The following is a 25,733-nucleotide window of genomic DNA, read 5'->3' as shown; positions in this document are numbered from 1 at the left end:
ACGGACCCCACCCGGTGCCCGCGGAGCCTCCCGGATGCGCCACCGACTGCCCCCGCTGCCCCGCGGACTCTCGTGATGTCCCCTGGCCGGTCCCCAGCGCCGCATGGCCCCACCCCACTGTCCGGGGGACAGTCCCACATCCCCCCCGGTAGCCGTGCCCCCCGTGCTGCCGCCGTCCCCCCGCCGTGGGCGGCCCGTCCCGGCGCGCCCCGCCCCGTCCCGTCCGCGGCCGTGGGTGAGTCACGGCGGGCGGGGGCTGCCGGCGGCGCGGCGAGCGGGGGCACGGCGGGACCTCCGAGCCATGGCCCCGCCGCTGCTGCCGCTGCTGCCGCTGCTGCCGCTGCTGCTGCTGCTGCTGCTGCCGGCCCGCGGTGAGCGAGGGGTCCCGGGGGTCCTGGGGGGGGCGGCGGGGAGTTTGGGGGGCGTGCGGCAGGACCCCGGCGTGGGGCAGGGATGGAGGCGCCGGGATGCAGGCACCGCGGGATGGGGGTGATCCTCCCTCCGCGGGAAGTCCCGGGGTGCCCCTCTGCTCTCGCCGCCCGTGGGGGAGGATGATGGAGCGGGGACGCCCGGGGCCAGGCTCGCTCCCTCGGGGCTGCTCCCGGGCACCCCGGCAAGGCGACAGGAGGGTCGCGAGGGTCGCAAAGCGGTGGCCCGCGGCGGGCCGGGGGTCCCCCATCACTCGGCCGCCCGTGACTGATCGGGCTCCCGGCCGTGGCCCCTGGGCACCCCCAGCCCCGGCACCCAGCCCGGCGTTCGGGGCTCCCGGGAAAAGCAAAGGCTTTATGGCAGAAATTCTCCGTTCCGACATGCAAGGAAGGCTGGGAGGGGGCTGAGCCACCCAGGCACCAGCCGCTCTCCCAAACAGCCCCCACAGCCGCCAGACGCCGAGTCACACGCGGTGGCATCACCATGGGGAGCTGGAAAAGCTCTCTGTGCCGCTGCACCAGGGGCTCGCCGCGGGTTCCCAGCCCCAGGGGGACTCTCAGATGATGCTGAGCGCTCTGTGGGCGCCGGGCTGGGGGGCTGCAGCTCCGGGGAGTTGCGTTCCCAGCGGGTATTTCAGGACTTGCTCCTCGGGCTCAGCCCCGTCTCCTCACGCTGGATGCTCTCGTTGCCCCCCGGCTTCGGACCCCAGGGAGCGGCGAGAAGCTGTGTCGGACGGGGAGGGGAGGGTTTAGGGTGGGTGTCAGGGACAGGTCCTTCCCCCAGAAGGTTCTGGGCACTGCCCAGGCTCCCCAGGGAATGGGGTCCGAGGCTGCCGCAGCTCCAGGAGCGTTCGGACAGCGCAGCCAGGGATGCCCAGGCTGGGATTGCTGGGGGGTCTGTGGGGGCCCGAGAGCTGGATCAGTGATCCCTGTGGGACCCTTCCAGCTCTGGGTGTTCTATGACTCGGTTGTGCCCGGGCATTTGTCTCAAAGCCCTCCGGCTTTTCCCAGGCTGCGGTGCCGGGCTGGAGGAGAAGCTCCCGCACGTCGGGCGGTACGAGACGGTGCTGCCGCGGGAGCTGCCGCTGCCCCGGGGGAAGAGGGACCTCTCTGCGCCTCCGGTGAGTCACAGCTCGGCACAGCCGGGGGCTGCAGCCAGCAGGGATCTTGTCCCACCACCAGGCTCAGAGCTGGACCCCCTGACCCAGCATTTGGCCAGACCCCCTCAGCCCCGCACCAAAAGAACGGCGAGCCGCCCGTTTCCTTGCCTTGCTTCCACCCCAGAGCACGGAGATGCTGAAGCAGTTGAATCAGATCAGCTTTTCTGGGCTGTTTTGGGACTGATTAGGACCTGCAGACAGCGGGGTGCACTCCTGGAGAGAGGGGCTGCTTTCTCCAGGGCTTGCTTTGGAGACGTGACCCAGCGGTGCCACCTCTTGCAGCCGTGCCGTGATCTTGTGACATCTGCTCTTTCCTTAAGGAGGGGTTTGAGAAGCCTCGTGGAGCTGTAAGCACTTTTCTTGCTGTGTTTGCTGAAGTTGGGGCTTTTTTTTGTCCTTTGGGACAGAGAAATAAGAATCAGAAAGTTGCAGAAATCCACATGAAAGCGAGCCCTTCTTTTTTTTTGTGCTGTTTTTCTTGGGAAACCTGGCAATTTGGGGGAAGGAATGGGGTTTGAGTCAGGAGTTTGGAGTGCTTGATGTCAACGTCCGTAGGATGCCTCGACCTCAAAGACACTTTCCTCATTGCCTTACAGTGAAATTCAGCCAATTTTTTTTATTATTTTTTTTATTATTTTTTTTACTCCTTTTCTAGACCCAAAAAGCGCCGATTTTAGCGCCTGGAGGGATGGAGGGAGCGGGGACACGCATTCCCTAGTGCCATACAGCACGTTCCTCTGTGATTCAAACCCTTCCTGATAAGCTAGCTTCAAAAACACTCCCCGAAAGCATCTGTTTTCCCTGCTCTAGAAACCTAAACTTGTCCACGAGACAAACATTCCCCAGGCTATTTAGAGACGCCATCTGTGCCGGGTGTGCGCCGGGCGACTCGGCACCGATCCCCCCGGAACGGGGAGCTCACCCACCTCGGGATCCCTCTGGAGAAGACATCTGCCACGAGCTGTGCACCTCGGGGCTGCCACGGGGGCTGTCTGATGGGGATTTGGTCTTGGCTTGCGTGGTCCTTGGACATCCCAAACCTGCCTTGCCCAGGGTGGGGAGCCTCCCGCTTTCCAAGCCCTTTTCATTTCCTCTTGGAGAGAGGTTAGGTTTGCTCTCCTGGTCATGGGGGTGGGGAAGAAGCTCTCAGCAAGGTTTGACCGCCACCAAGCCCCTCTGAGAGAGACATGGGTGGTCTCCATGCTGGCTCCTCCATAGGCCAGCAGGAGCCGATTCTGGGACACCTGGGATTGGTCCAGCAGGGCCACCCGCCAGGAGAGGCTTGAAGCAGACCCTGGCTTTGCTTAAATCCAGAAGTTCATCCCTGCAGGTGGGGTGGAGCCCTGGGTCCTGCAGCACAGGATCTCCTGGGTGCCAGCCTTGCCACCAGCACAGCAGGGAGAGTGGCACACCTGGGTTCTTTGTGGAAAGGGGTCTGGAAGAGTGAGCCCTGCCCCCAGTGCAGGGCCTTTTGCCTCTTCCCACCCAGAGAAGAAACACCCAGGGAAGAACACGGGACGGGACATCCCGTGCCCATCCTCTGCAAGCTCTCTGGGTCTCTTACTGAGACCAGCTGGAAGAAATCCCTCCTGTCCCTGCGCTCTGGCTGTGGCTGTGCTGGCTCAGCACGGCCACGGGGCTCGCAGAGCTGCTCCCAAAGCCTTCCCATCTGGAGCCCTTGCACAGCCCATGCTAATGAGGAAAGGGGTGATTCAGAGAAGCTTTATCAGGACTTCTTATTTTAAACTTGCCCTGCGGTCGTCTCCAAGAGACGCTCCCTGACCCAGCACCCCCTTCCAAGTGCTTTCCTGCCATTCCTTAAGACCTCTTCTGGCCTTGGCCTTGCCAACAATAACAAAGGATGGCTTTGTTGGCGGACAGGGGTCGGGACAGGCGGGAGACGCTGTTCATAAGAGAAGAATTTTCCAGGGACCCGCGAGGGCCCTGGCACGCCGGCCTGGAACTGCAAAGCGGGGAGAATCGGGGCAGCTGAGTGACAGGCAAACCCTCTCACCTGGCCCCGCTGGCACCGCATCAGCAGGGCTTTCTGCTCAGCCTGGCTCCTGCCAGGGTGCAGCTCATCCCCTTGGGAACGCTGAGCCGTGGTGTGACAGCCGGTGCTGTCATCCTCCCCAGGGAGAGGCAGCACACCTCATCCCCGAGGAATGCTGGCCCCGTGGGAAAGGTTTGCTCTGCCTTTGGCTCAGCTCTCTCCACACCTGGATTCTGCAAGGGCTGAGGATGTGCCCTCAGGAGGCGTCTCAGATCCCTCGTGGCAAGGGCACAGCCTGACAAGGGACCATCGGTCTCTCCCAGTGATCCCAGTGGGATGAGGCCTCTGGAGGTGGAGATCACAAGATAGCCCAGAGGGAAACGCTTTTCCCGTAGGAACATCTCCATCCTGAGGGCTCAGCTGGCTGAGCCACATCCACCCTGGCTCCCTCCCACCGGCCAAGGGCACCTGGGACACAGCAACACCAAAATGTGCTCTGGGAGGCCGAGGAGAGCCAGGGGAAGGCTGTTCCCCAAACGTGATGTGGCGTGTCAGATCAGTCTCTGCTGATAAGAGCCATAGGGATCTTTGTGGTTCAGCTGATGAGTAAGTGCTGAACTCAGGCCCCAAAAAAGGAGCTCTGTGACTGATGAGTAGGAAACCTCAGTCCCTGGCACGGCCATCTGCAGCCATGTGTCAGACACGGGAAACCAGACTTTGCTGACTCTGTCTCCTCGCTGGTGACCTGTTCTTCATCTCAGGATGTGCCGGGGATTTGCGTTATTGCCCACATGCTTTCTTCCTTCTCTTCTGATTTCCTGTGTCTTTGCTGGCTGCCTCCAGGGTGAGCGGCCGGGCTCTCAGCAGGGCACACACAGACCCTGTCCCCTTTCTGCTGCAGCTCTGGCTCCTGCTGGCAGCAGGTCTCTGACGGCACCTCTCTTTCCTGCAGAGCACCTACCCAGGCCACGTCCTCTACGGTGTCCGTGCAGAAGGCAGGGAATATCTCCTGTGGCTGGAGAAGAACAGGTGAGTGAGCGAGGGGTGGCCCAAGGTGGGGTTTGCATCCCACCCTTGCGTCCCTTCTCCAAGGTGTCACCACACCGGTGACCAAACCCTCAGCCCAGAGCACTTTATTCCCTCCTTGCCGAGCCCACCTGAGGGATCACAGTCCCCACATGCTGTCCCCCAAAGCAGGGTGGTGCTGACACCCCTTCCCCACCCCGCAGGGCCCTGCTGGGGCAGCACTACACCGAGACTCACTACTCGGCCAATGGCACGGAGATCACGGAGAAGCCGGACACCCAGGTAGGGGCTGGCTCCTTGGGGAGCAGCTTTCCCTCCCCTGTGGGGCCCCACCACGCTTGGGCTGCAGCCCCCACACCTCTGCCCTCTCTCTCGGCAGGATCACTGCTTCTACCAGGGCCGCGTGCGGGGACACCCCGACTCGGCAGCGAGCATCAGCACCTGCAGCGGGCTCAGGTAGGGCCCGGCTCCCTGGAGCCCTGCCCCTGGCTGGGGGACAGCAGCCAGCCTCGGCACGTGTCCCGGTGACCTGGTGTGACCGAGCTCTGGTGACACAGAGTGACCGAGCCCCGGTGAGCCGGTGTGACCAAGCTCTGGTGACCCAGAGTGACCGAGCTCTGGTGAGCCGGTGTGACCGAGCCCCAGTGACCCAGTGTGACCGAGCCCCGGTGACCTGGTGTGACCAAGCCCCGGTGACCCAGAGTGACCGAGCCCCGGTGACCTGGTGTGACCAAGCCCCGGTGATCCAGTGTGACTGAGCCCCAGTGACCTGGTGTGACCAAGCCCCGGTGATCCAGTGTGACTGAGCCCCAGTGACCTGGTGTGACCAAGCCCCGGTGATCCAGTGTGACCAAGCCCCGGTGATCCAGTGTGACTGAGCCCCAGTGACCCGGTGTGACCGAGCCCCGGTGACCTGGTGTGACCAAGCCCCGGTGACCCGGTGTGACTGAGCCCCAGTGACCCGGTGTGACCGAGCCCCGGTGACCCAGTGTGACTGAGCCCCAGTGACCCGGTGTGACCGAGCCCCGGTGACCCGGTGTGACTGAGCCCCGGTGACCCAGTGTGACTGAGCCCCAGTGACCCGGTGTGACCGAGCCCCGGTGATCCAGTGTGACCAAGCCCCGGTGACCCAGTGTGACCGAGCCCCGGTGGCCTGGTGTGACCGAGCCCCGGTGAGCCGGTGTGACTGAGCCCTGGCCGTGCTGGTGGAGTGAGAGCTCAGCTTTCCCCAGCAGGAAGGGAAGATGACATCCCTCTTCCTGCTGGAGGTGCTGACCCCGGCTGGGTGCCCGGCAGGAAAAGCGCAGGGCACTTTTGGGGGGCTGACTCATGGCAATGGGGTGACAGGAGTGCCCTCTCTGGATCCATCCTTAATGGACCAGCTGTTGAATCCTGGCACATTCCTGCTGCCTAAAGCACCGGATCCTCCCCGTGCTGTGGTGCCGTGCCAAAGCTTGTCCCCTCCCAGCCCAGCAGCCAGTTTGGCAGCTGTATTCCTACAGAATCCCAGAATCCCGGAATGGTTTGGGATGGAAGGGACTTTAAAGCCTGTTAAATCCCACCCCATGCCATGGGCAGGGACACCTTCCACTAGACCGGGGTGCTCCAACCTGGCCTTGAACACTTCCAGGGATGGGGCACACATCACAGGGGTGTGTGTAGGGTCTGATGCCTGACCCCTCTCTCCCTCTCTCTGTCTCTCCAGTGGGTTTTTCCGGGTGAATGAGACCACCTTCCTGCTGGAGCCGCTGGAGGGGGCGGTGGCCGGCCGGCACGCCGTGTACCGAGCAGCTCACCTGCGGGGGAAACGCGGCACCTGCCGGGAGCCCGGCACCACCCTGGAGTACGACCGCGAGCCCAAAATCCCCGCAGCCATGAAGCTCTACCGCTGGGTAGGGATTGCGTTGCTGCTCCTTCCTGAGCCGGGCTCCCGAGATGTCCCGGGGAGGATGGGGGCGTTCTGTGCCTCCTGGCGATGCCCCACGAGTCGCTGGTCGGGTGCCCCAGCACAGGCAGCTTTTGGTGGGAACATCCCCTCGGATCCTGCGCCGTTAGCAGGAGCATCCTCCCACCCCACGGGCTCTGCTGTGTTATCCCAGCAGCAGGCTTGGGTCCTGTCTGAAACCCAGCAAAAGCACATCCCAGAGCCGAGCTAGGAGACCTGCTAGCCTTGGGAGGTCCTCCAGGACCCGACACATCCCATGGAAGGGTCGGCTGCCTGGCTTGGCAAGCTGCAACCCTCCTTGCTCTTCCCTTTCAGAGATCAGGTCCAATACAAAAGGGTCCCCGGTACGTGGAGCTGGTCCTGGTGGCGGACAACCAGGAGGTAAAGTTGGGAGAAGCGGTGCCTGTGGGCTTGCTGTCACTCCCTGCAAGTGAGGAGCTCAAAGCCACCCTGGAAATGTCTCTGTGTCCTTCCCATAGTTCAGGAAGCACAAGGATCTCCGCACCGTGCAGAACCGCATGAAGGAAATCGTGAACCACGTGGACAAGGTGAGCCCGGGGCTCTGGACCCAGCTCCAGTGGGCACAGAGTTTGTGGGGTGGAGGAGCTGGAGCCAATCTCAGGCCCACAGGGGGCTGCTGCAGGGTGACAGCATCCCTTGGCCAACCCCGTGTGCAGCGTGGACACGACAAGTGGCTCAGCTCTGTCCATCAGGGAAGGGAATTTTTGTCCTGTAACTCCTGGGAGCACATCCCGTGGCCACTCTCAGGCTGGAGTGGCTGCTAACAAAGGGAGGGATGCCTCAGACCCTGGTGGGTTTCCTGATGGCTTTGCTTCAGCCTCAGTTGTTGGTCAGCAGTGTGGGAGCAGCAGCCCAGCCTGCACCAGCCAAGAGGGAGCCCAGAGGTTTGGGGGGAAATCTTGTCACCCCAGCTTGTGTTATTTATTGAGGGTGACAGAGCTGACATTGCCCAGTGAGGAGTTCCCCAGGACAGGTGGGACCTCCCCGCTGCTGCCACAGCCCAAATCCAGGCTCTCTCTGTCCCACCCCAGCTCTACCAGCCCCTTCGCCTGCGGGTGGCCTTGATTGGCCTGGAGGTGTGGAACCACAGGGACAAAATCACAGTCAGCCCCAACCCCGAGGTGACACTGGACAACTTCCTGCACTGGCGGGAGTCGGAGCTGCTGCGGAAGAAGCCCCACGACAACGCCCAGCTGATCACGTAAGGACAGGGCCACCTCGCCACCCTCCCGGCCCTGCCGCCGCCCAGGGTGGCCATTGTGGCATCTCAATCCCACAGGGGCGTCGATTTCCACGGCAACACCGTGGGGCTGGCCAAGAAGCTGGTGATGTGCACCAGAGACTCGGGAGGCGTCAACCAGGTGTGTCCTGTGCTCTGCCCTCCCTGCCCTGCGTCTTCCAGAGCCGCTCCCTCCTCCACCGGTCCCCAGCTTTCCCCATCAGCAGCCTGAAGGCTGGATTTGGTATCTCCGCCCCCTAAGCGGCTGACCCCCAGAGAAGTGCTGTGGACACCCAGCTGGGTACCTGGGGTACGCTTGGAAAGCCTCCCAGAGAAGCTCCATGGACACAGGAGCTGGGATTTTAGGAGGCTATCGGGTGGCTGGGACTGGCTGTGCTCCTCATTCCTCCCCAGGAGCAGGAGAGGTTGGCTGTGGGACCTGTGGCCTCCCAGACCCACCACAAAACATTATTTTTGGAGCAGACACTTTGTCTAAGCTCACTGACAGCCCTGAGAGACCAATCTGGGCGTCTTGAGGGGCCACGGGACCGCGTCCAGCTTGTGTCTTCCCTTACCTGAGCACGGCGGCGTGAGGAGACACCTTGCAGAGCCCCTGAAGCTGTGGAGAAACCACAGGGGCACTGAACCCACGCTGGGCTGCTCATCCCAACAGGATCACAGCACGAACCCCATCGGCGCCGCATCCACCATGGCTCACGAGATGGGGCACAACCTGGGCATGTCTCACGACGAGGACGTCGCCGGCTGCCGCTGCCCCATCCCCAAAGCTGACGGGGGGTGTGTGATGGCAGGGAGCGTTGGGTGAGTGAAGGAGCCAGGGGGACATCCCTGGCCACCAAACACACAGAGGTGTCCTGGGACGGGGTGCCCTGATGGGGTGAAGCCGGTGAGACGGTCAGGTCTGGGCGGACTTTCCACCCCACGCCACTGCAGGTGCCTCTGAGCCTGTGGGTTCCCCCTGGCTCTCTGCTCATGCCCGCTGGGTTTTGTGCTCCTCCAGGCTGGTTTACCCCAAGCTCTTCAGCCGGTGCAGCGAGCAGGACATGTGGCAGTTCCTGGGGGACCCTCGCACCAGCTGCCTGCTGAACGCGCCGCGGGCGGACGAGCTGTACGGGGGGCCGGTGTGCGGGAACCAGTTTGTGGAGCGGGGAGAGCAGTGTGACTGCGGCACTCCAGAGGTGGGGATGCTCCCCAAAGGGCTGGGGAGGAGGGTGAGGTGGGCAGCAGGGACCTGAGATCTCCCTTTGTGCTCCTGGTGCTTCTGCCAAAAAACAACTGGCGGAGGATATTCATGTGTGCCCCCTTCATGCGGCCGGCTGTGATTTTAGCCCAGGGAAGATGGACATCCTGCCATGTCCTCCAAAGAGGTGACCCAGGAGGGGACATCAGGGCATTGCTCTTTCAAGAGCAGCGCTCTGCTGTTCCTCATCCCTACCAGCACGGGGATGGGGGTTAGAATTGAGACAGACAGGCAATGCCTCCGGGATAAATCCCAGCCCTGTGCTGGGGCCTGAAGGAATGTTCCCCTGACCCAGGGAGCACAGAAATCCTCAGGTTTTCCCCTTCCTGGAGACGTGCAAAGGGGCCCAGGTCAGGCTCCCTCTTCTGAAAAAATCCTTCCTGGTCCTTTGGTTTGTTGTTGGTAACGGGGATAAAGAGGCAGCAGGAATGGTCCCACCTGGGATGTTGGTGTGGTTTTGGCCCGTGGTTCAGCCCGTGGCAGCTACACCACAATGGGCACCTGGTCCCCTCAGAAAGGAAGGAAAAGGTCCTTCAGGGGGCTCCCAGGAGGGATTCAGCCCATCCCTGTGTTGCAGGAGTGCTCGGACCGCTGCTGCAATGCCACCACGTGCCAGCTGAGAGAGGGAGCCGAGTGTGCCCGAGGGGAATGCTGCCAGGACTGCAAGGTACTGCCGTCCGCAGGGACGCAGCTCTGGCAGGTTCTTGGGTAGGGGAAGAGCCGGTCCGAGCCCCGGAGGAGTCTCCGTGCTGTGCAGTAGCTCAGCCAGCAGCAGAGTGTCGGAGTCTGGATCCACGGGGCGCCGGGAGAGGTTTCCCAGAGCAGGGTTTTGCTGCGCTGCGCTGCCTGGAGAAGTGCGAGCATCCGGGCAGTGCCGGCATCCCCGTTCTCCGTGCAGGTGAAGGCTGCAGGAGCGCTCTGCCGGGCCAGCAAGAACGACTGCGACCTTGCCGAGCACTGCAGCGGCCTCAGCGCCGAGTGTCCGGAGGACGTGTTCCAGGAGAACGGCATCTCCTGCCAGCACGGCAATGGCTACTGCTACAACGGGGCCTGTCCTTCGCACGGCGAGCAGTGCCGGGCGCTCTGGGGCGCAGGTAGGGCCCCCTCCCTGCCCATCCTCCTGCTGCGGGATGCGCCACGGTCCCTTCCCGCATCCCGAGCTGCGGCGCTGCCGATCCCAAAGCTCCGCCTGAGCCTTTCCATGTGTCCCGCAGAGGCGCAGGTGGCTCCCGACGTCTGCTTCAAGCACAACAGCGAGCAGCACGTCCACCTGCACTGCCTCACCGAGTACGGGAAGCAGCCCTGCAGCCCCAAGTAAGGACGGGGCGCTCGGGGGGGATGTCCCAGCCCTGCCGAGCTGCCGCCCGCCGGCGCTCACGGCCCCGTGTCCCGCAGGGATGTCAAGTGCGGCACGCTGCTGTGCCTGAGCGACAGCGCCCAGCCCATCCTCGGCAGCGGCTACTACTCCTTCGGCTACTTCTTCGGCCGCTTCAAGTGCAAGGCGGTGATCGCGGGCAGCGACGCCGGCGAGGCGGCCGAGCTGCGGCTGGTGCCCACCGGAGCCAAGTGCGGGGAGGAGATGGTGAGAGGCGGGCCGGGCCGGGCCGGGCCGGGGGAGGGTGAGCGCCGGCCCCAGGGCAGCCTCAGAGCCCCCCCCGCCTGTCCCCAGGTCTGCTACGCCGGGCGCTGCCAGAACCTCCTGGTCTACGGCGACAAGAACTGCTCGGCCAAGTGCAACAACCACGGGGTAGGCGATGCCACCGCCCCTCCCGGAGCTGCGGCGGGGCCCCGGCGGCTCGGCCACCGCCCTGACCTCTCCCCGCTCCTCCCAGGTGTGCAACCACAGGCGGGAGTGTCACTGCGACCCCGGCTGGGCAGCGCCCTACTGCGAGCAGGAGATTTCGGGGATAGCCGCGGGTACGTCCCGAGGAGGGGGAGCCTGGGGCAGGGGCTGGCCCCGGCGGGGAGGCGCGGCTCCGTCCCCGAGCGCCCGTGTTTGTCGCCACAGGGAGCGGCGGCGCGGTGCTGGCGGCCGTGCTGGCCGTGCTGGCCCTGGCCGCCATGGGGCTGGCCGGCGGCGTGGTGCTCCTCAGAGCCAGGGCGGCGCGGCGCTCCCACAAAGGGTAACTCCCGTCTCCGCGGCCCCGCCGAGCTCCAGGGGTGCCCGGAGCAGCCCCACATGGTCCGTGTGTCCCACAGGAGCTCCGGCGGGACCCCCTCGGGCCTCGCCAACCCGCTGTTCCAGGAGGGGGGCCGGAGGCGGCCGGGCCGCCGGCAGCTGTCCGGCCGGGCCATGGGCCAGCCCGGCCTGCTCAGCAGCAGCGCGGCCCCCCGGGCACACAGCCCCCTGCTCGCCCTGCAGCCGGCGGCACCCGGCCCGCAGGGGACCCCTCCGGGATGGTCCCCGCAGGTAAGCGGCGCTCCCATGGCCCCGGCCCGAGCTGTGCGGCCGCACCCGTGCGGTGGCCCCGGCCGGCGGCCTGGGCGAGGCCTTCCCCCGCTCCGCTCGCTGCCCCGCCCCGGGTCCCTCCCGGGGGCCCGGCTGAGGCACCCGGGTCTCTCCTCCCGCCAGGCGAAGCCGAAGCCGCCCAGCAAACCTCTCCCAGCGCTGAAGGGCAAAGTGCCGAGCCGCGGCGAGGGTCCGGCCGTGCCACCGCCGGCCTTTCAGCGGTGTCCCCCGCCGAAGGTGGCCCTGAAGCCGCCCCCGGGCAGGAGGTGACCGAGGATGCTCCATCCGCCACGGCGGCCGGCAGAGGAGCGGCACAGCTGGCTGCGTGGCACAGCTGGGCAGCCACCGTCTCGCTCCCACCCTTACTTGAATCGCTGGCCGGAGCCTCGGAGCCTGCCCGCGGTGGGCACCAGTGTTTACAGATCCTCCAGTCGTGCCTTAATGGACTCGGCAGCCGCACGGCTGTCCCAGGGGGAGCCGTCAGCAGGACACCAGCAGCGGGGACAGTGCCAGCTCCGGTCTGGAGGGCTGCCCCACGTTGGTCCGGGCTCTCCTGCGCCCTGGGAGCTGCTGCCTTCTCTCCCGACGTCCTGAATGTGTCCTGCTCCTCCTGCCCTTCCCTGCTGGGGCTGCGGAGAGGAGCTCCGTGCGTCAGGGGGCAGGAAGAGCCCCGGGAACACCGCCCTGGCCTGGGGACATCACACGGGGGGAATGTCACCAGGGGCTGCGGCAGGTCCAAGCTGGGCTTGGCCTCCCCACGGGGCTTTCATCTCTGGAGTTACTGTTCGAAAGGGAATTCCCTGGGAGCCTTTTTACCGCAGCCGTTTATTTATGACCCTTATGTGACCATTTTGAGCCACTTGCTGTAAAACCAGGCTTCCCATTTTTTGATATAATTTAGGTTCAAGGCTTTTATACTAATAAAGACTGAAGGTAGAGGTGTCATGGGGTGTGTCTGGGCAGGAGGGGACAGCGGGGTGGCGGCAGGCAGGGAGCTGTGCGGGGATCACGGAAGGGGGTAAAGGGTCGGAGCTGAACTCCAGCGCTGCAGCCACAGGGGCCAAACTGCAGCACGTTTTGCCAGCCAGGCAGAGCCAGGCTGCCCCAGGATGCTGCACCCCTCATGCTCAGCACCATCCTGGCACAGGCTCCTCACGGGGCTCGCAGCGTGGCAGTCGCTGCAGCCGAGGACATCCACACCATGCAGTGCTGCTCTAGGGGGAGAGGCAGAGGGGTCCCCCGCTTCACGTGCCACCAGCCCTAGGACACACAGAACCATCCCAAAAAATGGTAACAAAATAATTTTATTCTGCTTTATCAAAAGAACAGTGTGAATGTAAACCTGACCGTATGTATCGTGTTTCCTTAAGGAGATGCGCATCCAGGGGCAGACCCCCTTTAGTCACAGGCCCACGCAGGCCGTGGGAGCGGAGAGAAAAGCCAGTTCAATCCCAAAATCCTGGCTGCAGCCACGTCCCTGCTCACAGCTGGGGCTCAGAGGGCAGCACAGCCCAAGCCAGGGTGCCAAAGCCGTGGCCACCCCCTCCTGCACAGGCTGGGGCTGCTGCAGCAGGGCCGGGGAGGCAGGGGAGGGTAGAGGAGGCTGCTGCAGAAGGCACTGGGCATCACACATGCTGCTGCAGGACCTGGGTCAGGGGGAGCAGCCCCTGGGGTCCCTCACACCACACAGGCAGGTGGCTGATGCATACAGAGGGACACTGAGCCACCGACAGCCGCTTAAGGCAGTCATGCACCCACCCAGGGAGGCACAGCAAGGCTCGGATCCAAAGGGAAGCAGCTCTTCCTGCACTGGCCTGGAAGGCTTTCCTGCTCCCTGCGTGGACATCTCGTTCTGACCACTGCAGGAGAGGTGTGAACTGCCTGGCTATTGCTCCCAGCAGTTCCCCTCGTGCCCTTGTCACTTCCAGGCTGGCAGAACCTGCTCTGTCCAGCCATTCCTGGTGCCCAGAGTGTCCAACCCCAGTGACACACAAAGAAAATCACAGAGTCTACATCCCTGCCACCATTCCCTCCAGCAGTGCTTCTGGCCTATAAAGTCTGCCCTCATCCCAAAATCTGACCAAAGCAGGTGCTGCTGGGGTGAGGAGAGTGTGTCTGTGCCAAGGGCCTGCTGCAACACTGAGGAGGGGGCAGGGCAGAGATGAGACTACACTCCTTCCTCAAAGCCCATCCCACAGGAAAAATGGGGACCCTGCAAGCCAAGGAGCATTTCCAGGAGACATTTCAAACATTAAGAAACACACTGCCACTGCCTCTCTGCCCTGGTGCCCTGTTCCCTGGCTCCTGCCATGGCTGGGTTCCTGGGGCAGAGCACTGACTGAGCCCCGAGAGTTTGCAGGCAGATGGAGGACAAGAAAGACCACCCAAAACTGCTGCAAAGTCCTACAGTTATGTCTTACACCCTGCAGAAGGGACAGGGCCTACACAAGCCTGCTCTGCCCCAGAGATGGAGGAGAGGCAGGCAGGGCAGGGCAGGGACAGCAGGAGGCACTGTGTGCTCCTGAACTTCCCTGTGGAGGGACACTGCCATCCCTTAAAGCCCTTAAGCCACACAGGCTGGGGATGCAGCACTGCAAAACCCACACACCTCCTCTGGGGACATCACTAGCACAGGTAAAGCCGGTTTGGGTTGAATGTTTCTCAATAGCAGAAGTTAAACACACCCTTCCCCTTGCTGTGAGGCTGCAGATGGAGCCAGGGACAGAGGATCTCAACAGGTTGAGTGCCTGGAGCATCACCACCCCCCAGCCCCTCCAAGGGTGGCACAGCTGCTCTGAGGGGACGGGACAGCGGGAGGGATGCACAGGGAGAGGTCTCTGAACATGCAGCAGGCAGTGCTGGGGTGCTCCCAGCTGGAGAACAGCATTCCAGCTCTTGCCAGCTGCTTCCCCAGCCACTGCACCCCGGATCCCCACAGAACACGACGAGGGGCAGGTCCTAAAAGGAAGCACATCCTCACAAGCAGAGGGAACAAGGAGGAAAAGCGGAAAGCAGGTTTTTCCCAGCAGATTCCCCCCTCCCCGAGCACCTCTCCCTCACCCTGCCACAGCACACCAGGAGCAGGGTCAGATATATCACAGCACAAATCAGGACTGAAGATCCATCTGCCAGCAAGCCTGGCCAGGGGTGAGAGGACCAGGGACACACTCCTTGCCATGGCTGTTCAGGGACATACAAAGCAGGCCCCACTTCCTGGAGCAGTGGATTTTGCATGGAAGAGCAGCAATGCCTCACCTACTTTGCAGCTGAAGCGTCAAACATCTGATCTGCTGCACAGCAGGGACCTTTCGCTCTCCTCTTCACTTTGCCAGCACGGCAGAGCAGTGGAAATTCAGCCCCCTTTCCCTGGTGAATGACTTCCAGGGAGGCTGGAATTTGAGCAAAGACTGGCCAGGCTCTGTTCCCAACCAGCTGCTCCGAGGTGCTCCCGGTATCTGCTTCAGGAGGCAATGAGACTCAGCCACCCAGTGGGAGCACCACAGTCAGTCCCAGGCAGCCAGTGCGAGGCTCTTGCTTGGAGAGGGGGGTTGCAGGATCCCTTCAGAGGTTGCTTCCTCTGAGTTGTCATCTACCACTGCTGTCTACAGGAATACTGTGGCTGTGCAGATCCTACTTCAATAACCTATTCCACAGCAAACCACTCCTTGCCCTGAGCAGGAACACGCTGGCCAAGGAGAGTCCACTCCACTGGAGTCCTTGAGGAGAGCGAGACGGCGTCAGCAGAAACCTTCACCAAGCCAAGCTTCAGCGGCGGGACGAGGGGAACCTCCTCTTCACTCAGCCTCAGTCAGGAGTGCTGAGCAATGACCAGTGTGCAGCCACACAGCACTCAAAGCCACATCTTCCTGCAGAGCAGTGCCTGCTAAATAACTGCACCTACCCCGGGAGGCTTTCCTGCTGTCTGTCGTTTAATATTCCAGTATAGGTATGTTAGTACAGGATTATCCCTCCTTTGGAAGCACCAATTTAACAGGGGGAGAAACAGAAGAGGCAGAGCCCTTGCAATCTGTTGCTAGAAGAAAATCAACCCAACTGCCACCTATACACAAGATGTCCAGGCATGTGCTGCATCCGCCCCACCGACACAGGGCCTCGTCCCCGGTCACAGCCGGGCTCGCTGCTGAGCTACACCGGGTTCCCTTCTGCCTCCCTCAGCCAGTGCTCTCCTCGCCTCTGAGGGGGCTTTCTCCAGAGGTCTCTGGGGCTCCCTGTGCAGGAAGGCTGGTTTCATGGGCAGTCCTCAGGTTGGCCTGCTGGAAGGCACAGGAATCCAGGAACATGCTGGGGATGCGGTCGCCGAAGTACAGCTTGCTGTTGGCAGCTATCGCCTGGTACTTCATCAGCTCCAGATACTCAGGGGTCAGCTTCAGCTGCAAAGAACAGAAACCAGAGACTCTAAGAGAACTTTCTGAGCCCTGCAGCGCTAGGTTTCATGTCAGGCAGCCACCTCCTGTGTTAGATCAAGTGTTTTTCCAGCACTGCCCGGCTGAAGCTGATCTCCTGTGCGGAGGAAGAGTGAGTGACCACCTTCCCAGTGCTCACCTTGTTGGAGTCAGCCAGCTTCCGGGCAGTGTAGTACTCTGCATCAGCTTTTGCCTTCTCCCTTGCCAGGAATGCAGCATCTAACACAGCAGCAGAGGAGGGACAGGAAAGAAAGCATTAGGAAGTGAACAGCCCCATCACACTGGGGCTCAGTGAGCCCTCATCCCATGGACACCCGTGACAGCCTGCTCCTGTCCTGCAGCTTCCTGGAGAGCTCCATGCACAGGGCAGGAACAATCCCAGGGCACAGCCTTGCACCCTGCAGCACCCTCAATGACTTTAGCAGGCCTGAGGTTCCTCCACCTGCCACCAGCCCCAGCCAGCAGACGGCCCCAGCGGGGTGGTTACCTTCAATCTCAGAAATCCGCTTCTCCGTTTCCTTCTCCATGATCTTCTGCTGGTAGTGAATCCTGGCCACCTGTGCAGCCTTCTCTGCCTCTGCAATCACAACGGGCTCAGCTGGGAAATTTGCTTCTCAGGGCTTGAGACCAGCACCCTGAGCCCAGCAGCTGGCTGCAGGGTCTGCCACAGTAGGAGCTGGTTCCCTGCTCCCTCCCTTCCCTCTCAGTGCCAGTCTGTACTCTGAGCAGCAGAGTTACAGGAAGAAAACACAGTGCTGATGTCTGCAGAGCTGACATCCCGTTTACAAGCGTGATCCCTCTGGCACAGGGACATGGAGCTTCAAGCTCAAGCAGTCTTTCCAGCAGAGTGATTTCCTCTGTCCCTGCTGCAGGACAGAGGTGCTCCCTGCTCTGCTGCTTTGGGATTTTCACTCAGATATTCAAAACAACTGCTTGTGCAGCCTGACTGTGCCTCCCTCGGGGAGCTGTCAGTGATGGAAATGTCCTGCCCCAGCTCAGCAGGGAAGGCAGGAATGGAGGCTCAGCCTGTGCTGGTGACATTACCAATGAGCGCTTTCTTCCGGTCTGTCTCTGCCTCCTTCTCCACCACCTTCTGCCTCTGGGCTGCAATCAGCAGCTTGGTCTTCTCAGCCTCCCTGCAAGGGGAGAAGTGTTATCCTGGGCAAAGGGAAGGAGGAGCAGCTCTGCATGCCAGGAGAGGCCATGGGGACAAGGGGCCAGCCAGCTGCCAGCTCCCTGCTCACAGCTGTGGGGACTGGCTCTGTCTGCAGCTGTATGAGCACGTGCACAGCCCAAAGGAAGGGATCAACCCCCTCTCCATCTGCTAAGGCCACATCTGGATACAAGTCCAGCCTGAGGCCCTCAGGACAAGGAGCAGAGCAACATGGGCTGGGAGCTGGGCTTACTCAACCAAAGGTGAAGGGAGATCCAACTGCATCTCCTTCGTCCCAAGGGCATCCCAGAGATCCTGGAGGGGAGCTTATGGGCAAGACATTGAGACCCCTGAGCCCTGATTTCAGTATGAAAATGGAAAACAGAAGGCACAAGTGCACCTGGGCCAAGCACACACTCCCTAGAGCTCACCTCTCACCCCCCAAGCATCAGGAAAGAGCTTTCCAACGGCACTGTGCCTGTGCAGGACCCTCAAAACTAATTAATGCAATTTCATGTCCAGCTACTCACATTAGTTCAAAGTTTCTTCGGATGGCCTCTGGAATTTTAGGTTTTGTAACTCGCACAGCCTGTGAAAGGAGAAAAAGGGAGCACGTTTTGAATGCAACATTTGGATGCAATCCGAAGATTAAGACATCTCTTTGCAAAACCAGCTGCAGTGCTGTGGACAGTGGTGTCCAACCCTCCTGTGTAACACAGCTGAGCATGGCCACGCTCCCAGAGGTGCCCTACATTTTTGTTTCCTGCCATCCCTTCCAACCCACACTCCCACCAGGGGCAGAGCTCGTCCAGCCTGCCCTTGGACACTTCCAGGGATCCAGGAGCAGCCACAGCTCCTCTGGGCACCCTGTGCCAGGGCCTGCCCACCCTTAGCATAGAACATTCATCTCTCTGTTTAAAACTGTTGTCCCTTGTCCTGTCACTGCAGGCTTTGGCAAAAAGTCTTTCTCCACCTTTTTAAATATTTCCTTATTGAAAGGCCACAACCCACCTGGATAGTGAGACCTGGTGCCATGACATTGAGGTCTTTCTGCAGGGCCAACTTCAAGTTCTCATCTATCTGATCTGTTTTTGGAGGACAAAAGAGAGACTGATTGGTTCATCATATTTTCCCCCACAGCTTGTGTGGCAGAGTCAGCAGGCCTTGAAGTCATGTGCTAGTGACTAGAAAAGTTCAGCTGTTGATGATTTTGTATTTTCTGAACTAAAGGCAAATGGCTTTCAGCATCTCAGCAAAAAAAGAATGCTCAGAGCCTGTGGTAGAAGTCTATCCCTTCTCAGCACTCAGACTTGGAGTACATTTTTATTACAATTCTGACAACCTTTTATCTTCCATAAGCCATTTTTCCCCTGCTCAGCCACTCAAGAAGGAACAGAAACTGTTCTGTCTTTAGAGCACATATCCACCAGGGAGAATATGACCTGTGCTAATTCCTGAAGCACTGTGAAAAACCCTCCAGCTCTCACTTGTTAGAGACAGCCAGAAGGAAGCTGTAAAAGTACAAAAGTGAATCCAGCAACAGAGAAAGGCAGAAACAGAACAAGACAAATCCACTGTCACAGCAAAGGCCACAGGCATCACTGCATGTACAAGAGCACAGTGGCTGCTGTCTGCATCCAGAGTAGGTGGAAAAAGACTGAGATCAAATTCCCACATGCAGATGGGGAAAGACAAAGACACCTGAGTCACTGAAGTTACAGGGAAAGTGGCACATGGATGTTAAAGGAGCTGGATTCTTGGAGCACAGGGACAGCGTGGTCCAAGGGGCCGGCTGTAAGATATTCCAGGAAGGTTGCAGTGGGATCCCAGCTGGGATCACCCAGCTGCCATCCACTTACCAAAGAGCTCGATGTACACCTCCTGCAGGGTGTGGGCGCTGCAGAACTGATTCAGCTCGTGGTGGATTTTGTTGAAGATCAAGGTCTTGTCGTAGTCTGCGGTGTAATTCCTCACGATGTCGTACACTGGGGAAGGGAGAGAATCACCACAGGTCACCACTGGCACGTGTCAGGATGCCAGGGAAGCAGTGCAGCACTGGGAAAACACTGGTTTTCAGGACTTGGGCAGCCAAAGCCACAGCTGCCCTGCCCAGCTGTCAGGGAGAAAGCCTGCTGCACATCCACTAGTGCTGCATGGATTACACAACTTCAAGGAGCAGTCATGGAAAGATGTACTGCCTGGTCCTGTTTTATCACCTGCATAAACAAAGGAAACAGCAAAGCCTCACCAGGACCTGCATGCATAGGAACAGGTACTGCTGTAAAGTGAAAACAAGGATCATTCCCACAATTTAAGCCAACCAGATCCTGCATCAAAAGGAGCGTGGCCAGCAGGTCAAGGGAGGGAATTCTCTCCCTCTGCTCCTACTGAGGCCCCAGCTGGAATCCTGTGCTCAGGTCTGGCCTGCTCCCCCCCAGCAGAAGGAGGGCATGGAAGTGTTGGAGCAGGTCTAGAGGAGGCCATGGAGTTCCTGAGGGGACTGGAGCAGCTTCCCTCTGGAGCCAGGCTGGGAGAGCTGGGGCTGCTCAGCCTGGAGAAGGGAAGGGTGTGTGGAGACCTCACAGCTCCTTCCAGGGCCTGAAGGGATACAGGGAGGCTGGAGAGGGACCCTGCATCAGGAACTGGGGTGACAGGACACAGGGAATGGGTTCAGACTGACACAGGGGGAATTTAGGTGAGATATATGGAAGAAATTCTTTATGGACAAGTTGGTGAGGTCCTGGCACAGGGTGCCCACAGAAGCTGTGGCTGCCCCTGGATCCCTGGAAGTGTCAAAGGCCAGGCTGGATGGGGCTTGGAACAATCCAATATCCACTTGGGATAGTGGAAGGTGTCACTGCCCATGGCAGGAGGTGGAACAAGATGATCTTGAAGGTCCCTTCCAGCCCACACCCCTCCATGACTATAAATTACAACAGGAATTCACCCTCCAGTGCCTCAGCAATGCTGGAGTTTTGCATGAAGCTGTGCAGCTGAACAAAACAAGCTGTCTGTGTCTTTGGCTAGGTGAAATAAAAAGGCAAGAGGCTCCTACACAGGTTTTGTCTCTGCAGTTTTCTCAGGAGCCGAGCTGGAAGCACCTGGGATCAACGCTACAGGGCTGGGAGCCATAAGGGTAACAAGAAATGGAAACAGACAGGGAAGTTTTCCTGGCATGGAAAAAGGAAGACCTGAAAACCAAGACAGAGCTGCCACAGGGTGAGTGAAGACAGTCCCAGCTCTGCCTGTTGAACCAGGATGGGAAATACCTGCATATGGAGCCAGCTTATTCACAACTTCTATTCGGTCAATGTAGATCATAACACCACCACTGCAAGGAAAAGAGAGTTCATCAGTTACCACTGCAGCTGTTAACAGTTAACATATTTAAAGCAAAGGCACCATTATCCCTCTTTTACTACATTCTGAGCATCTTGCAATGAGATGGCAGCGAATCCCTGCTCTCTGCATAAACCACAAGCATGCTCCAGCAAGCCTGAAAGCACTTTCCTTCCCCTCTGTGATTTCCTACTCAACCAGACAAAGGAAAACGTTTCTGAACAGGAATGCAGCTGCAGCTATCAGGAAAACAGAGGGAAAGGCAGCAAGGGCAGCAGGTGACACAAAATGCAGACACACCTCCGCTCTTCTAGGCAGCAACACATTAAACAGAACAATTAAACAGAAAAAAACTCTTGGTTTGATTCACACAATCACTAACTCCAGCAGGAGCTTGGCAAGGCCCAGGAGAAAGGAAGGAACAAAGCCCATGGCAGACTTCAATCCATGTTCCCAGCTCCAGTGTCACAGTGCACGTGGCTCTCCAGGAACACCACAAGCACTTTAGCAGAGGCAGCCTGCAGGCAATCCTCTCCCTGAGGGAGGGTGTGCTGCCAAACTGGCAGGGAAAAGCGGGGGAATCAGGGGTCAGGCTTGTCCCCAGCCTCTGCTCTTATCTGGTGTGACTTTCAGAAAGTTATGCCCACCCCTGGGTACCTGTAACACCAGAGAAGAGCACAAACTCTACACTGAAGAAAAAAAAAAAACCCTTAACTTTCAACTGCCCTAAGTCTCTTGAGAGCCTAATTTTAAAGCAGAATACTCTTGTGATGATGTCCTTGGGTCAAAGGCATATCACAGAGCAGAAGCTTCAGCAGGAACTGTTTAGAGACAGCTCATTCCTGGCAGTGGAACTCCCACATTTCCAAACTCAGTCCCTGTGATGCTTTAACTCAAACATATCCCCCACGACAAACTCCAGTTGCTATTTTGCAGATCTTGATCTCTGGCAGCTCCAAGCCAAGTCTGCAGAAAAACAACCTGAACTTGCCTGTGGCTGCTCTTTTGGAAAAGGCTTCCCAAGCCCAGCCCGTGCTTGCTCCAAACCTGCTTCATGACAACTATGAGCTAAAAACACTGGTGATGGATGACTTTATCTGCTGCAAACCTGGCATTTCAATTTTAAAGGGATGTTAGAAAGAAAAAGAGAGTGTCTGCAACACCCTGGATCCTCTCAGGACTCATCCACAGCCCCGAATCACCTCTCTGGCAGGAAAGGGTCTGAAATGGCACCTCAGACCACTGAGGATTGTCTGACTCTACCACCACCTTCCACAACAACCCTGCCGAGGATCTCAGCCATTCTGGGACAATAAGTGGGATATTATCCACTGTTATTCCATTATTATGACTAATTCATAATAATGTGGTGTGGTGGGGGATAAGTAAATTTTATCAGTCCTGCTGGTCATGCCATTTGAGGAAACAGGTGCCACTCAGACCCCAAAGTCTGCAAGGAAGAGAGGAACAGGAAGAAATCCACGTTGGAAAGAGAAATCCATAAAAGGAGGATCAACACATACACTGGCAGAAATTTAAGCATAATTAGGCAGCCAGTGCTAATTATGGCAGCAGTTAATGTTGCCAGGTACAAACAGGTAAGGCAAAAATTGGGGATGGGACACCCACACAGATACTCAAAAGCTTCCCAATATAGATAAGTACACAGGGAACAGGAACATAAAGATGGTGGAAGAGAAACCCAGCCTTTAAAATCTGATGGTTTAATATGTAAATACAAAACCTTGAACTGTTTAGGATCTATTCTGGTAACAGACTTTGAACTGGGACAGTGACACTCCAGGTGTGCTCCACTTGCTATTTATAAGCTCATGTTTTACTATGGAAATGTGGATGCAAAGCTTTGGCATCGAGCAGCCACAGACTTTGGACTCCAAATGCAGTGAACTGAAAGGCTCCAGCAGCAACATCTGAAATATGGACAGGGCTACTGGGGCCTTTGGTCAGGAGTGTATTCAATTATTAACTGAGAGCTGTTTTCACCAGCTGTCTGGTGGTTTAAAGCACATTTTTACTGCCTGCACCTTCCCAACCACCTGCATTGCACAGCTGAACCCCACAATGCTGAAATTCAACGGGAACTTAATTTTCAGCTCCTAAATCATAGGAGCACAGAATGGCTGAGGCTGGCTCTGGCCTCAACCTTTGTCCTTTTGCTTGGCCTAAAGACTGTTTACCTTACCACAAAAGGACTCTGGACAAGGCCCTGAAGTGACAGGACCAAGGGGAATGGGTTCAGACTGACAGATGGGAAATTCAGGTGAGATCTATGAAAGGAATTCTTGGCTGGGAGGGTGGGCAGGCCCTGGCACAGGGTGCCCAGAGCAGCTGTGGCTGCCCCTGGATCCCTGGAAGTGTCCAAGGCCAGGCTGGACGAGGCTTGGAGCAGCCTGGGATAGTGGAAGGTGTCCCTGCCCATGCCCAGGGCTTCAAGGTCCCTTCCAACCCAAACCATTCTGTGATTCTGTGAAAGCTGCAGCACTGAACACTAACATTATTTACAGATACTCCTGAAAAACCTTTGAGATCTAAAATTAAATTCATGAGACTTTTATCAAGCCCAAAAGATGTCTGATACTGAACAACTCCAAGAAAGTTAATATGGTTTAAACCTGATCAAAATTAACTCTTGTTTTATTAACGTTGCCACTAATGCCCACCTTTTAATTTCAATGTGGTCACTCTGTGCCACCACTCCAGTCAACGCTGTTTTTGTTTTTAAAAACAGGAATTTTGTTGAGGACACTGAATGTAAAAGGCAAGGAGAATCACCAGGGTTTTTTTTACCCTGAAGAGTCATCAGTTTAACTTGTGGATGAACCAACACAACAGGATCCGTAACCCAACTCAACCAGCCCTCTCCTCCTTGCTACAACTCAAGCAGGTCTGTGCTGACAGAAAAATCAGCCTAATTATGCAGCAGGGATTTCATCTGGAAATTAACTCCCCCCAACATCAGGAGGATTCCCATTCCCTGTTTACTTCTGCCCACTGCTGGGGTCAGCACTTGTACCAGCCACAAGATTCAGAGTGGAAATAACCAGTCTGAGGGCAGAGCAAAGCACAAGCAACAAGGGGAGAAACACAGAAAAATTCAGGATAACATCACAATAAATACAAACATCCTCTGAACAGCAATTTCAGCAAGAGCCAACGTCCCCTCCTGTGCCTCCCATTCTGTTATGGTGGGATAGACGCATGTACATGGATTAATTTTATGGCCTTTACTTCCCACTCCCTGTGTCCCAGCACTGCAAATGGCCCCACAGAATGCACCTAGAAGAAATACAAATGGAAGCCATACCTTGTCCCACAAGGCACATTCTTCACTTCATCAGTCTGCAGCGTGGTCTGCAACACAAACACAGCCAGCGCTCACAAACCGCTCCTTTCCCTGGCAAGGCCCTGCTGTGCCCAGACTCCCACAGTGGGGGCACAGAGCCAAAAGTGCATCCTCTGCCTCCCCTGCGATGCCTGCAGGTGTGGGAAGAAGGCAAAGCTTCTCCCCACCTCCCTTTTGGGGGATGCAGAGGCAGCTGTGCCTGTTTCCCTGCTTCGGGAACGCTCAGGAACGTGGCGCTCCCGGGGAACAGCGGCAGCCACAGACAGGGACTGTCCCCCCTGAGCAGCACACTGCCAGGCCCAGCAACACACACACACCTTCCAAGCTCTCCAAGAGGACAAATCCTGGCTCCCCAGGGGAGGGAGAGGGCACTGACCTGCACGGATTTGAAGGTGGTGATGAACGGGAGCATGATGTGGTAGCCAGGGCCGCTCGGGCTGGTCAGCAGCGCACCGCCCCTGCGGACAGGGAGGAAAACAGGGAAAGGCTCAGGGAGGTGGGAAACGCCAAGGACTGGCTTTGAGAGCTTTGAGGGCGAGCAGAGACACTTCAAACTACCAGGGGTCACAGAGAATTGCATCAGTGCCCTACATTTACCAGCAATTCCCCAACAAAAGGGCCAAGTGCACTGATCTTTGCCTCCTAAACTTTGCGTGAGGCCGGTGCGCCATTAACTCCTGGAGCAGGCAGCTATTGCTAAACCCTGCCAGCATTGCAACACTGCTCAGAGCTGCAAGAACGCCGATTTCTCCTCTCTAAATAGTTCGCTGGTAACCATGGAAAAATCCAGCCGTGGATGTGATACTGCCAGTCTGGATTTGGGCACGGCCCCTCGCCCAAAGCACAAAGAAAAATCCCCCGGGATCTCACGTTCAACACGTTTGTGATTAAAGGGAAACGGTGCTGAGAGGGAAGGGCAGGGAAAACATTCCAAAGGACCGATAAAGAGGGAGCTCCGGCTGGGGAAGAGTTTGGGACAAAGGTGATGGCTCTGGCTGGCACAGGGCAAAATCAACAGATGTGAGAAGGCAGCACAGTCCCAGAGCTCTAAGCTCTGAAATCCAGCTTGTGAAAAGAGCAGGGAGGAAGGAGAAGGAGGAAAAGGAAGCTAAGGGTTCAGAGACCCAAACCCACGAGGGCTCTGCGTGGGGCCAGGGTGTCAGGGACTCACCAGCACGGGTGGAAGGGAGCACAAACAACAAGGGCTGCCCAGCCAGGGGGAAAACACCGGAGGGAAGCGCAGGACAGCGCATTCCCTGGGGCCGGGGATGAATCCCAGCTCCGGGAAGGCTCCCGGGGGCACCGTACCTGTAGTACACGGCCAGGTGTCCCTCCTCGACCCTGTGGATGGCGGAGTACAGCAGGAAGACGAGGAGCCCCGTGGCAGCCGCGGCCGCGGCCCCCGCCTGGGCCATGGCCATGCTCGCATCCCCTCCCGGCGCCGGGGGCTCCGCGGGCCCTGCCCTGCCACAGCAACACCGTCAGCGCCGGGCGGGACCGGCCCGGCACCGCCCCCGAGGGCCGGGAGACACCCGCGGCAAAGGGGACGGGCCGGGATGGGAACGCGGCCGGGACAGGGACACGGCCCGGCCGCGGAGAGCGGCACCGCCCGCCCTGCACCGGGGGCTGTGCCCAGGGACCTCCCGCCCCGCCCCGGCCCCGCGGGGCCCTGCCCCCGTCACCGCCCAACCCCGGCCCGTCCCTGTCCAGTCCCCGTACCCTCCCTGTCCCATGCCTCTCCCGCCCATGTCCCGATCCTGCACTTGCCCCTACCCCGTACGTATCCCAGTCGCTATCTCGGTCCCTATCCTGCAGCTGTCCGCTGTCCCTGTCCCGTGGCTGTCCCTAGCCGTTATCCCAATCCCGGTCCCGTACCTGTCCCGTTCCCCACGTGCTGCCGAGGCCGCGCTACCCGCCCCCGCCGCGCACGCGCCGCCGGCGCGCGGCACCA

At 59.1% G+C, this 25,733-nt stretch overlaps 2 protein-coding genes and 1 long non-coding RNA gene across 4 annotated transcripts; 1 reads left to right on the top strand and 2 right to left on the bottom strand.

Moving 5' to 3' along the window:
* The first annotated feature begins 253 nt into the window (after positions 1–253).
* Positions 254–12,445, top strand: ADAM8 (ADAM metallopeptidase domain 8). Of its 2 annotated transcripts, XM_086900620.1 has the most exons (21): positions 254–371; positions 1,440–1,549; positions 4,534–4,610; positions 4,811–4,889; positions 4,987–5,063; positions 6,313–6,499; positions 6,868–6,933; positions 7,032–7,100; positions 7,605–7,774; positions 7,853–7,934; positions 8,466–8,614; positions 8,814–8,991; positions 9,631–9,720; positions 9,952–10,147; positions 10,268–10,367; positions 10,449–10,635; positions 10,723–10,800; positions 10,886–10,970; positions 11,062–11,176; positions 11,253–11,463; positions 11,626–12,445. In XM_086900620.1, the coding sequence occupies exons 1-21, from the start codon at positions 302–304 to the stop codon at positions 11,770–11,772; spliced, it is 2,523 nt and encodes an 840-aa protein (XP_086756746.1). In that variant the 5' UTR covers positions 254–301; the 3' UTR covers positions 11,773–12,445. The 2 variants fall into 2 exon arrangements, with proteins under 2 accessions (XP_086756746.1, XP_086756745.1); XM_086900619.1 differs by having other exon boundaries at positions 11,253–11,902.
* On the bottom strand, positions 2,199–12,123 carry LOC147652014 (uncharacterized). The gene is made up of 2 exons (XR_015290084.1): positions 11,869–12,123; positions 2,199–4,596 (listed from the first exon to the last, which is right to left on the bottom strand). It is a non-coding gene; the product is annotated as an uncharacterized LOC147652014 (long non-coding RNA).
* A 345-nt stretch (positions 12,446–12,790) lies between the features above and the next one.
* Positions 12,791–25,700, bottom strand: ERLIN1 (ER lipid raft associated 1). The gene is given in 13 exon segments (XM_086900629.1): positions 12,791–15,748; positions 15,750–15,893; positions 16,066–16,145; positions 16,414–16,503; positions 16,971–17,062; positions 17,610–17,668; positions 18,091–18,164; positions 18,939–19,064; positions 20,349–20,410; positions 23,744–23,790; positions 24,159–24,240; positions 25,091–25,246; positions 25,658–25,700. Coding segments are annotated over 12 exon segments (1,092 nt in total). The 5' UTR covers positions 25,204–25,246; positions 25,658–25,700; the 3' UTR covers positions 12,791–15,625.
* Positions 25,701–25,733: the final 33 nt, after the last annotated feature.

This window comes from Cyanistes caeruleus, chromosome 8 (genome assembly GCF_971803275.1).
Source record: "Cyanistes caeruleus chromosome 8, bCyaCae1.hap1.1, whole genome shotgun sequence".
Classification (NCBI taxonomy): domain Eukaryota; kingdom Metazoa; phylum Chordata; class Aves; order Passeriformes; family Paridae; genus Cyanistes; species Cyanistes caeruleus.
The sequence above is the reverse complement of the archived record's forward strand: the minus strand, read 5'-3'. Positions and strand labels throughout refer to the sequence as shown.